The sequence below is a fragment of the Canis aureus genome, chromosome 7 (assembly GCF_053574225.1).
Source record: "Canis aureus isolate CA01 chromosome 7, VMU_Caureus_v.1.0, whole genome shotgun sequence".
NCBI classification, from domain to species: Eukaryota; Metazoa; Chordata; class Mammalia; order Carnivora; family Canidae; genus Canis; species Canis aureus.
In genome coordinates this window covers 71,403,670-71,415,206 of record NC_135617.1, presented here as the reverse complement: position 1 = coordinate 71,415,206, position 11,537 = coordinate 71,403,670, and the positions used below count along the sequence as shown (strand labels likewise).

The 11,537-nt window shown below is 55.4% G+C and overlaps 2 protein-coding genes across 10 annotated transcripts; one reads left to right on the top strand and one right to left on the bottom strand.

Annotated features, from left to right (window-relative positions):
- Positions 1-13: 13 nt before the first annotated feature.
- On the top strand, positions 14-4,435 carry SAPCD1 (suppressor APC domain containing 1). Of its 6 annotated transcripts, none has more exons than XM_077904658.1 (5): positions 14-741; positions 977-1,117; positions 1,605-1,700; positions 1,812-1,901; positions 1,992-4,435. In XM_077904658.1, the coding sequence occupies exons 1-5, from the start codon at positions 628-630 to the stop codon at positions 2,082-2,084; spliced, it is 534 nt and encodes a 177-aa protein (XP_077760784.1). In that variant the 5' UTR covers positions 14-627; the 3' UTR covers positions 2,085-4,435. The 6 variants fall into 6 exon arrangements, with proteins under 6 accessions (XP_077760784.1, XP_077760780.1, XP_077760779.1 ...); XM_077904656.1 differs by having other exon boundaries at positions 16-741; positions 853-1,117; positions 1,857-1,901; XM_077904655.1 differs by having other exon boundaries at positions 19-741; positions 853-1,117.
- Positions 1,685-11,497, bottom strand: VWA7 (von Willebrand factor A domain containing 7). 4 transcript variants are annotated; one of them, XM_077904638.1, is made up of 17 exons: positions 11,204-11,497; positions 10,691-10,942; positions 10,148-10,429; positions 9,569-9,665; positions 8,862-8,972; positions 8,219-8,414; positions 7,931-8,112; positions 6,602-6,714; positions 6,248-6,364; positions 5,606-5,791; positions 4,981-5,113; positions 4,717-4,869; positions 4,515-4,607; positions 3,859-4,055; positions 3,642-3,781; positions 3,267-3,441; positions 1,685-3,159 (listed from the first exon to the last, which is right to left on the bottom strand). In XM_077904638.1, the coding sequence occupies exons 2-17, from the start codon at positions 10,925-10,927 to the stop codon at positions 2,995-2,997; spliced, it is 2,577 nt and encodes an 858-aa protein (XP_077760764.1). In that variant the 5' UTR covers positions 10,928-10,942; positions 11,204-11,497; the 3' UTR covers positions 1,685-2,994. The 4 variants fall into 4 exon arrangements, with proteins under 4 accessions (XP_077760764.1, XP_077760761.1, XP_077760763.1 ...); XM_077904635.1 differs by having other exon boundaries at positions 3,859-4,160; positions 11,204-11,489; XM_077904637.1 differs by having other exon boundaries at positions 3,859-4,160; positions 7,931-8,100; positions 11,204-11,488.
- Between the last annotated feature and the right edge of the window lie 40 nt (positions 11,498-11,537).

Here is an 11,537-nt window from a genome sequence, read left to right as displayed (position 1 = left end):
CACAGAGAGAGAGAGAGGCAGAGACATAGGCAGAGGGAGAAGCAGACTCCATGCACCAGGAGCCTGACGTGGGATTCGATCCCGGGTCTCCAGGATCACACCCTGAGCCAAAGGCGGGCGCCAAACCGCTGTGCCACCCAGGGATCCCTCACTTGCTCTCTCTTGCTCTGTGTCTCTCATGAATAAATAAAATCTTTAAAAAATAATAAAAATAAAAACACAGGGACATGGACCACTAAGCCACACCTCATGTGTGACTCTTGATCTTGCGGCCATGGGTTCAAGCCTCATGTTAGGTTTAGAGATTACTAAAAACAAATCAACTTCAACACATACACATACACACACAATAACTATGCTGTAGGGAGACCCTTGGGTTCCACCCAGGGGGACTTCATGAGAACCAGCCACAGCTGTTTTAACAGACCCTACAAAAGCAGATGAGAAGGAAGAGATTACGCCCCAACAGAGATGATCTTTCCCCTTAAGTAGGAACACCCCAGCCTCAGACATGGCAGGAAAGGCTCTGAGAGGCTGAAAAACAAGGTAGGATGGGCACAGGAGGGAAGGGGAGGGCCCAGCCCTGCATGCCACTGGGCGTGGCTCCACTCTTCCCACTCCAGAGCCATGGGGAGCCAGGGTCCCAATGGGCTGCCCCTCGTCTGTGCTCCCTACACAGTTATGCTGCTACCACTCAGGACAAGCCGCCAGGACCCAGGGGCCCGGAGCTTCTTCCTCTGGGTGAGTATTAGTCCAGCAAGAGGCCCCAGAGAAACCCACTGCCTAGATCTGTCCATTTCCAGCCAATTTTGAGGGCCCCTGTCTTCCCCCCTGCTTCCCCTTGCCTTCCAGGTGCTCAGTGGTTAGTCTGGGCTCACACTCAGTGACCAGTGAACCCAACCAAGAGTTGAGAGGAAGTGCCACGGCCCAGAGCCCTGCTGTGGAGCAAGTCAGCCTCTGCTTCTTGCCTTCCCAGCTGCAGAGGATGCAGGCTCTGGAGAGGGAGCAGGATGCCCTGTGGCAGGGGCTGGAGCTGCTGGAGCATGGCCAGGCCTGGTTTGAGGGCCGTTTGAGGGAGGCACAGCAACAGCAGCTGCATCTAGGGGCTCTTGGTGAGGTACGGGGCTGATGTGCGGTGTGGGGGAGCAGGGAGATGCAGACACGGCAGACACCACCATGGGAAGGCAAGAGTTAATGGGCAGGGATCATGAATTGGAAGCACTGTAATGACTGGATGCCACCAAGTATTAGGTTGGTGTTCATTGTCGGGATTGGAGGAGGCTGGTCTGCATTCCATTCAGAGGGACATGGTTAGGATCACTCCATTGAGATGGGGGAGTGGCCTGGATCATTCCAATGGATCAGGACTAGACAGGGAGGATCCATAAAAAATAAGGAAAAGGGTACTGTGCTGTTTGAGGGGGATGGAGGAACTGGATTGTTAAAGAGATGGGAGTGGAGAGTGGGGGATTTTTCCCACCTGCCTTGAGGGCTACTGAGATAAGGGAATCCCGATGGAGAAGAAATATGACCTGTGGTGTCAGAAGAGTAGCAGATGGACCTCAAGTTTTCACCATGTTGTCAGCCTCCAACTCCTCCTTTAGAATTTCCTAGCAGATTTACATTCAGAGCCTCATGGCCCCCAGTTAGCCCAGATTCAAAAGATGACCATGTGTTTGCGGAGTCTGGTTCAGGAGAAGGTGAGTTTATTGTTTTTGCTTAGATTTTTGGGAAGTGGGGGTAGAGAGGGGACCTAGGATCAACACTGGTTTAAGAGGAAAAAGTAAATCCCACCCACCCCTCCCTCCCAGTTCTCCTCACATCCCTTAAATAAGGCTGATTTCCATGCTGCCCAGGGCTGGAAGGGAAGGCCAAGGAAGCAGAACCTCTGGCAGCAACAGGTAGGCTGTAGGGGGTGGCAGGAGGGCGGAGCCTGGCCCCCTAGTGGAGCGGGGAGCACAGATGCCCACGGTTTCTCTCCTCTTCTCCAGGAGCTGTCCAGGCAGAAGGCAGGCATTCAGCCAAAAGGGGAGACCGTCCAGCTTGGCTGCCCCAAGATGCGGGGGGGCCCAACCCGTGTCTAAAGGTTCCTCTGGGTTTCCTCATTTGGTGAGGTGGTGGTGGTGGTGGGAGGCCTGGGCCTGAGCCCCCAGTCTCCTTATTCTGCCTCTTGACCTAACAGATAAATGGCTCCAGGTGATGGGCCAACTGAAGTCCAAACATCTTGGTATAAAGTTTCTTCTCAGCAACTGAAAACTTCCATTTCATCTTTCCTCTCCCTGATAGGTTGATCTCCCTGATATGTCCCCATATCCATAAATGATCTCTCTTTGGAATCTCTCTCTAGGGCAGATATGTTTACTGAAACTGTCCTTCAAATTTAAATACAAAAATAAAATAGGAGCTTCTTCAGAATTTCAAATAAGAACAATTCTATACATAAACCCCACTCCCAACTTTAGTTTCCTCCCCATACATCTTTCCTTTTCCTGAGCTTGGGAAAGCATGAATAAATAATGGAGTAAAGAGATGCGGGATCCCTGGGTGGCACAGCGGTTTAGCGCCTGCCTTTGGCCCAGGGCGCGATCCTGGAGACCCGGGATCGAATCCCACGTCGGGCTCCCGGTGCATGGAGCCTGCTTCTCCCTCTGCCTGTGTCTCTGCCTCTCTCTCTCTCTGTGTGTGACTATCATAAATAAATTAAAAAAAAAAAATTAAAAAAAAAAAAAAAGAGATGCTACGGAGAAATAGGAACCAACTTTCTCCAAAAAGGAGTGTTTGCTTTGGTTCCCACCAGAGTTAGAGAAAGTGTACTATGGGAGAATCCATGGCTCTCTATCTCAATCTCACTAAGGAAGAGAGGGACAAGTGCATGAGAAGGAAAACCTTCATCCCATCTGGGAGAGGTGGGGGCCAGAGGCCCATGTCACCTTCTCAGCAATGGGATAAGATTGAAAATAGCACTGGAGACCCGTTCCTCTAGGGGTTGTAGTGTTACCAGGAGGCCAAGCCTAGCAGGAGCAGTACTCCTCCAACTGTGCCCCACCAGCAGTTGCCTATCCGCCCTCCTGCAGCCCTTCCCCGAGTCACCAAAGTGGACACAGAGCTGGTCGAGTGGAGGATGGGGCCAGATGAGTGGGCAGTGGCAGCCAGTGGGTCCTGGGGAGAAGGGGAGAGAGGTTGTCAGGCTGTCTCTACCCAAATTAAGCCCACAACACCCTCCCCTTACCCTGCCTGGCCTGCAATGGGAAGTGGGGGTACCTCACCTGCGGGGCCGGAGCCAGCACCAGAAGCCAGAGGAAGGCATGGGTCGGGGGCACTAGGCTGCCTTCTCGACCTGTCGCAGTCACAGTCACCATTACCACGGAGTCTGGGGCGGCTGAGTCCGGGACCTCCAACCACAGGTGGCCCCACACAGACTCATTCGGTTCCAGGCGAACCCTGTTGAGTGGACACACAGTGGGCTGAAGGCCCAGGCTCTGAAGAGCTGAGAGCCCAGGGTCTCAGGCCAGGTGAGAATCTGAATGCCCCTGGGAGGAGGCCGTGTAGGTGGGGCTTAAAGCACCAGGCCACCATGCGAGGGGGAGCGGGAGGGACCAAAAGGTGGGCCAGAACTGAGCAGGAGGGTTCGGGGGTTGTACCTGGAGAGGTTGAAGGTGAGAGGGAACCTGGGGTTGACAGATGTCCTAAGGTCCAGATCCTGAGGGCCTGAGAAGCTGGCAATATGGAGGCTAAGTGGGGCCTTGCTGCCGGGGGCCAGGGACCCTGGGGAGCTGCTGAGCTGCAGAGGAGGGCGGGTTAGGGGAGAGCTGCTGCAGCTCCCTCTGGCCCCACCCGCACCTTCCTCTGGCATCTCACCTCCAGAAGGACTGGGACCACGGTGCAGGGCTGGGGGGCCACTCGGTGCAGGCCATGCCCCTCTCCATCCTGGCCGATCAACTCCAGAGAGAAGGGGCCCGTGGTGGACAGAAGTGCGGGTGGCAGTGAGGCGGCCAGGAGACCTCGCTCCCGTGGTCCCATGGGTTCCAGGGGCACCCGGCCCCGCTCAGCCCCTTCTGGAATCCCTCGAAGGACGACATGGGAGAAATGCGACCGAAGATCTCTGGGGTCACCTCTGAAACCCAGCCCTGTCACCTCTACCAGCAGCTGGGTCTGGAGGCCTGGGACAGGGGGTGGGAGGGGAGGATGATGGTCCACAGGAGATTCGGTCATGGGGAGAAAAGGATGAATGGTTTTGGAAACAGGGGTTACCCCTGGGAGTATGGATGGAGAAAGGGTGCTACCTCTGAGTGACATTGTTGGGCAGGGTGAAGAAAGATTCTGGGATGCCTGAAATGTTCTAAATCTTGAACTGAGAGAGGAATGGTTACATGGGTGCATTATGAAATCCAGCTGTTTACTTCAGTTAGTTACTTCTGTATATGTAAGCCGTAACTCAATAAAAAGTTAAATACAGAATTTCATAGCTAAATAGATGGGATAATGGGAAAGTAGGGGTGGGGGGACAGATGTACCTGCTACTGGCTGAGCCAGGGGGTAGAGGCCAGGGTGGGGGCCTTCATCCATGGGAATTCCAAAGTAGAAGAGGAAGTCCAGGGCTGTCTGGGCTGAGGAGGGCCAAGGCAATCAGAGACCTTGCCAAAACAAATGTCACTGACAGTGCTCTCTGAGCTCTGCAGCCTTGTCCTCCCTTCCCAGGAATATCTCCCTCCTTACCTTGCACCCTAACCCGGGGCATGCCCTCCGCTATGACCTGGATCTCCCAGGTCCCTGGCTGTGGGGGGTCATTCATGGTAACTATCCAGAACTGCCCAAAGCGGCGCGTGTGACCTAGAGGCCCTTCGCCTTCCTCCTGGCCCTGGGAGACTCCTGATGGCAGTGGGAGAGCAAGATTGGCACATGAGATGATTCCTGTCCCTTAGTAGTTCACCCTTCACTCTCCATCCTTCCCACTGCCTCAAGTCACACTCGTGGGTGTACCTGCTGGGCTCCTGATCCAGAAGCTGCTGACCTCCCCATGGATCCGAACTGTGACCCTCTGGAGCAGCGCATCCACACTGAAGCCAAATGGCCTCCCAGACACCACAACAGGAGGTTCCAGGGGAAGGGTAACCTTGAGGGATGTGCAGAACCAAAGAATGAAGGAGAAGATAAGGCAGTGAACACAGATAAGGCAAAAAACAAAGACAGGAGAAAGGTGGAGACAGAAAGAAACGAAGTCACACGTGAAGGGCTACGGTGAAAGAGAGGGGCACAGGACCAGGGATGAAGTTACAGTAAATGACAAAGTGGAGGCAAGGGATTAAGGGTGAGGCAATCGCTTCTTGTCCCTCCTTACAAGATGGCAGGACTTCCTGTGGTAGCCCCGAGGACAGATTCCTGGAGGCCAAGGTTGGGGGACGGGGCAGTACTACTACCGAAGGAGCAATGTGGAAGGTGGGGGGCCATGGATCTCAGAGGGAGATAAACTTCCTTTCCCACCCTTCTAACTGCTGAGGCAACACAGCTGTGTTAAACCACTAACCTAGGAGAAAGAGAAAGGCCATGTCGCCCATGCCCTTAGTTCTCAGCTGGAAGCACTAGTCCCTCTGGCCACCATACTCACCAGGTCTGCCATGCTGTCCCCAACAATGGCCGCCACATCCTGAATGTGCTGGTCTTTGGTGAAGATGACCTCTCCTCCTGAGGCCAGGGCCACGGCTTCATATGGCTCAAAACGCAGAGGGGACAAGACCTCACGCCGAGCTCGGCCCTGAACCCTCAGTGGGTCTTCAGTCACGAAGAATGTCACCTGTGCCCAAAAGAGAGGCCAGTACTTGAGTACTCCCAGTGCCGTCTACTATCAGAATTGGGGGTCTCCTGTGCAAGTGCACTATGGAGCTGATGACTAATGGTAAGGTCTCTGTCAGCCTCTGACTCTACGGCAGGGTCTCCCATTGACACAGCCCCTAGGCCTTCACTTAGTAGTTGCTTTTCCCTTGTAACTGTCACCCTATGTCACCCACATAGTGGATTATTAGCAACTAGATCTCCAGTTCTTTGAATGGTTTGTTGGAGACAGATTCAAATATGAATTCAGATCAGACAAGGGATCTGCAAACGTTATACTCATTGTCTTCTTGTCCCACCCCTTGCCAAAGTTGGTTCAGCCACCAGAGCGTGGCGTGATCCTCATTATGAGGTGGTTGTCATGGGCTTCCCCGTATCCCTGGGCAGGTGATGCTGCGTCTCCCATCAGTGTGCTCACTCTGCAGCGCCGTTCCTGAGTCAGGGATTCCACCCGGTTGGTGAGGATGGCATCCTTGGGGGAGGCATCAGTGAAGACAAAGATGTCTGAGAGGGGAGGTGTGTGCAGCAGAGCCAGCTGGCAGAAAGGGAAAGCACTGGTATTAAAAATGGCAGCAGCGGCAGGGGGACAGGTAGAACCAGGGGGGACAGAATTGAAGGAAATATGACCCTGGAACCCTGGAGGGAAGCTAGGGGCACTAGGCTCTGAAGGTGGGGAGGGAGGTGCAGGTCCCAGGAAGGCTCCAGTTCCCCTTGGTGGCGGGATCTGGAAAGGAAGGAAGAAGGGGAGGGGCGGAGGGTGGGGGAGGCAGACCTCTAGGGCTGACAGGCACATCTCAGGCTCATCTCCACCCCCCAAGGCATGGAGCTCATTGAGTTGTTGCCAGAAGCTGTCAGGGTCACTGGTTGTAAAGACAGGGCCAAATCCTGGGGAGGGAGAAAGGAAGCAAGTGAGGAGAGGGATCCCCTCATCCCCGCCTAGGCCTACCTCCCCAGTCAAGAGGCCTGCTACGCTCCAGGGGTGAATGACTATTGAAACAACAGTATTCCCTTATACTTATATGCACAGGGCAGGGCAGAGGCTAGTGACCTTTGGGGGGAAAGTGGACCTCATTTCCAGAGCAAAATGGCAGCATCTCCTGTGGTCCTGAGTGGACCTTTACAGGGTAGGTGTGTAGGTATAAAAAGTACCTGGGGCCTCAGTTCCTCACCAGAAAAGCCAGAAAAATAATAGTACTTACCTCAGGGTGTCATTAGAACTAAATGAGTTGATTTTGTGAATCTTAGAATGTGCATTGATCCATAAGACGTACTAAATTTTTAATTATTCAAAGCTTCATCAAATATGTGTTAAGCTCCTCTTAAATGCCAGCTATTAGATTTATACAGGTAAATAGGATGCAACACCAACCCTTAGGGAATTCTGAGTTTTTTTTTTAAGATTTTTACTTATTTATTCATGAGAGACAGAGAGAGAGAGAGGCAGAGACACAGGCAGAGGGAGAAGCAGGCTCCACGTAGGGAGCCCTTTGTGGGACTCGATCCTGGGACTCCAGGCTCATGCCCTGGGCCAAAGGCAGGCGCCAAACCGGGGATCCCTAATTCTCAGTCCTAAAGGTATTTTATTTGATGGTCATTTCAACCATAGGAGATAGGCAGGATAAGACAAGTACTGACCCATTCTATGGATAATGAAATTGAGGCAAAAAAAGGTGAAATGATCAGCCTAAGGATGCACAGTGACTGGTCGACCCAGGTCAGGGCGTCTGACTTCCAGCCCAACAGGGAAGGGAATAAATTATAACTAGCTTCACAGGAGCCTGCACCCACGAACCCCCCATCTTCATCCCAATCTCGGTCTACAGGAAGCGGTGAGAATTGAGAATGGCTGATTAGCATGGAGGCAGAGGACCCTGCCTAAGCACAAATCATGATTAACCTCATAAGGAAAGTGCTACCACTTTGGAAACACCAGAAGTGCCGATTGTTTCCGATATGCACACAGGTGCCAGTGAAGACTCAACCACAGGAAGTGTCACCATTTTGTTAAAGAAGTGGAACCATGAGGCCCATTTTTCCACCAGTGGCATTCACCCCTCACTCTGGACTTCCTTCCTTCTACTCTGCTCACCAGACCAGTTACCTGGGTCATGGAAAGGTACCAGGATGTAGTGGGCAGGCTCCATGGGGCTGCCCCTTCTTTGTTCCACAATGTGGCGAGCCTGGATTTTGGCAGCACTGATCTCCTCACCCATACTGCCCGTGGTGTCCAGGACAAAGCTCAGGCTGGAGGCTGGGCTGATATCCAGCAGCCTGGGGAGCAAGCTGGAGATATGGTGAAGGGTCTGTCCATTTGCCCCCAAACCCTGTCTTCTCAGCTCCCCCAAGAGCGCCTACCCATTGGGGAGCACATCTCACAGAGGCCACTCACCTAGAGAAACCCCTGTCTCCCAGGCGGCTTCTCAGGAGGCTGAAGGCTTGGATGGAGGCCAGAAGGGCCAGTTTTGCAGCCTGGAGGTGAAGCATGTGGTGGGGAGAGAAGCCCGGGGATGTGCTGTCCTTGTTGATGCCCCCCCGTGGTGGCTGGGAGCTGCTCCGGTCAAAACGGCCCCCATGGCTACATTTCCCTGGGTTGAGGAAAGACAGTTGGAGGGAGGATGTAAAAAAAACACTGCCTCCTAAGAAAACGAGGCCCTTTTTTGAGCTGGCCTGACCTTTCACTCTTCAGCAAAGGATCAGCAAGAAAGATGACATTTTGTGGAGGCCAAATCTGGAGGAAATCTGGAGGGGTCCATCATCATGGTGTACAATGGATCCCCTCATCTCTCTGGTCAGTCCCCAAAAGCTGCCGTGGGATAATGGGGAAGTCCTCCCAGCTGAGTGAGCAGCTCTTCCCCACCTGACCTTCACGGCCACCTCAGCAGGCCTCCATCCACCCACCCCATTCCTGACATCCTCCTTCTTCCAGGAGCTGATGCCACAGGAAGTGGGACAAGGGCCTGCAGTTCTGAGATCCCTATGGAAATCCCTCAGGGGAAAGGCTGTGACTTTCTCCCCTTACTTCCACCTGGTACCTGGCGGTTTGGAGGGATGAGATCCAAAGTAGCTGGACGTGAGGAGCGTCAAGTCCAGTAAATTCCCGGGGCAGCTCAACTCCTCACAATCAGAGCAGGTAGGATCGCCCACTGGAAGGGAGGACAGGAACCTAGAGTCCACGGTTCTGCCACCACTGGTCTTTAGCCCCGTCCACCCGAACTTGGGCTTACCCCCCAGCTGCCCAAAGCATATGGGCACGCTTCTAGGCTTTCTGAGCAAACACCTGGAGGTGGTCTGGTGATGAGACCAAGTATTTGGGACGGGGACTGTGCTAGGAAACCAAGAAGCATGCGGACCAGTACTGCGGGGACTGAGCCCTCTGTGAGCCGAGGACAGGAGGCGAACTTGTAACGGACAGGAGGCAGCTTCCGGTCATAGTTCAGGTGGAAAGAAGAGACGACTATGACGGATAGTCCTGGTTGCTCCATCCCATGTTGGGGGAAGGAAGCCACATGAAAGAGAACTCGAGGTCTGTTGACCTTGGTCCTGGCTCTGTCTCCCCGGGTGACCTTGGGGAGGCTATCCAGCTGACCTGGCCTTTGGCTGAGCTGGGTGACCTCACAGGTCATTCCAGAGAAGAAGCAATGGCACATCCTATGTGACCTGAGGATGTGACACAGTGGCTGGGTGGGCTGCCAGGACGTGGCTCTATGGGTTCCCCCCAAGCCCCGGGTCACGGCCATACCTTGTGCCAGGCTCTGGAGCTCCTGCCTCGGCCAGAGGAGGTGAGGATGCGGCTCCTGCCGCCCCAGTTCCACCCAGTTGCTGTGACTGTAGAAATCCTGTGGGGAGGAAGGGAGATGAAGCACTGTCGTCATGATCTCCAGCCTTTACTCCCACTCCTTTGAGTCCCTCATCTGCAAAGCCTCCTCTTACCACCCCTTCCCCCTCCCTGCTGCTGTCAGATAACCCAAGTGCCCTCCACACCCTCTGCCCGTTGCCCAGAACGGAGCTTTCCCCATGTGGGAGACTCCTAGTGTTTCCTCTCTTCGCACTCAGAGCCCACCCAAAGGCCCTCCAGTGGCCTACAGGGCCCACCACTGACACCACGTCTCCCTCTCACCTCCTCTGGCTTCTCCGCAGCCACAGGAAGTGCTGCCAACTTGGAGGTGGGGAGCTGGGGACCAGCCTCAGGGCATTGGCAAGCAGCACCCCCATCCTTTCTTAAGCAGGGAGGTCTCTACCCGGGGGATGGGAAGACCCAGAGTGGAGACACCCACCTGCCCCCACCCCCTTGCCCCCGACCGTTTCATGCTGTTCTCACCTGCAAAGCATGAAGTGCAGCCCCAAGACGCCGGCGGGCCAGGGTGTGGTCCAGGGCCCTGGCTGCCACCAGGGCCTCCCGTAGAGCCCCGGCCAGGCGTGTGCGCCCCTGGCCCAGCCGTTCAGCATCGAAGTGCAGGTCAGGGTCGTTCTTGGATGTTGGCAGGAAGTCCTGGGCTGCGTTGGCACGAGACACCTCACCTAAGGCTGCTCGGAACCGCCGGGAAGGAAACCCAGGCCCAAAGTAGGCAGCAAAGAGGTCATCAGCAAGGAGGGTGCGGCCCTGGTGAGAGCAGGTTAGGGGGCAGGGGCCCCTGGATTAGGCCACTGCCCATGTTTCCTCAGCCACCATCACTCGGGGTAAGCGTGCAAGGAATTGAAGGTGTTGGTCCCTATATGAGAGAGGCAGTTCTGGATCAGGACTCTTGGGTATTGTTGCAGGGGGTAGAGGTGGGGAGGCATGGAAGAGAGGATGGCCCTCAGGAGGAGAAGTCCCAGGGAGTTGGGGAATCCCGCTGGGATGGGAGGACCCAGGGATGCTCACCAGGAAGTCCTCAAGATGCAGCGGGGGCCGGCCTGGGGGCGGCTGCTCCAGGAATAGCTGCAGGGTGACATTGAGTGCCGCCTCCTCAGTCAGGTCCTGGTGGGTGACGGAGCCAGGGGCAGCCAGGAGGCTCCAGACGTTGGGGAAGAAGGAAGATGCGGGGTGCAGCAGTTGCAGCAGCAGCAGCAGCAGCAGGGAGGTGCTCAAATGGGAGAGGGGCACGTCTGTAGGAAGCATGGCTGCCACGTGCACCTGCCGGACAGAAGGCTCTCGGGAGGAGGAAGCAGCTGCGAGTCCAGGGCAGGCCCAGCGGTGTCTCCAGGGGCACCTGCTCTGCCTCAGGCCCCAGATGGGTCCCAGCCTGCCTTCCCTGCCCTCTCCCCTCGGGTGTCAACCGGAGGCCATAGAGGTACAGACACCTGCAGGAGAGGGACTGAGGCTCCTCCCCTAGGACACCCCCCCACACACACACCCAAGGGAAGGCTGAAACCCCTCTCTAGGCCTCTCCCCTACCTGGTGGCTGGGTCTCCGGCAGGGCCACTGGGGCGCGGTGTCACAGGGCACTTAGGTCAGAGTTATAATTAACCTAAGGAGGATTCAGTGGAGGGGGGTGGGGCAGGCCCAGGCAGGGGCACGGTGGTGCAGGACGGGCAGCCCCTGGCCCCTCTACTCATGTCCACCCAAGGTTGCGAGCGGCAGCTGGCACCAGGGCGGGCCTCCCTCAGCAGCAGCACAAAGGTGAATGGAGAAGAGCTGGGAGGAGGAAGGGCGTGAGCAACATGACTCAGACCTGGCCCAGTGCCAGAGGCAGATCCAGACAGAAGCACCTCTCTGCCCACCCCGTGCC

Coding starts and splice junctions, on each gene's coding strand:
- SAPCD1 (XM_077904653.1), top strand. CDS start 647: ATGGGCTGCCCCTCGTCTGTGCTCCCTACACAGTTATGCTGCTACCAC. Junction 1,118..1,604: donor ATCTAGGGGCTCTTGGTGAG/GTACGGGGCTGA, acceptor CTCCTCCTTTAG/AATTTCCTAGCAGATTTACA. Junction 1,701..1,811: donor GGAGTCTGGTTCAGGAGAAG/GTGAGTTTATTG, acceptor CCTCCCTCCCAG/TTCTCCTCACATCCCTTAAA.
- VWA7 (XM_077904636.1), bottom strand. CDS start 10,927: ATGCTTCCTACAGACGTGCCCCTCTCCCATTTGAGCACCTCCCTGCTG. Junction 8,973..9,568: donor GCTCCAGAGCCTGGCACAAG/GTATGGCCGTGA, acceptor CCTCCCTTCCAG/TGGGCGATCCTACCTGCTCT. Junction 3,442..3,641: donor CTCACCTTCAACCTCTCCAG/GTACAACCCCCG, acceptor TCCACTCAACAG/GGTTCGCCTGGAACCGAATG.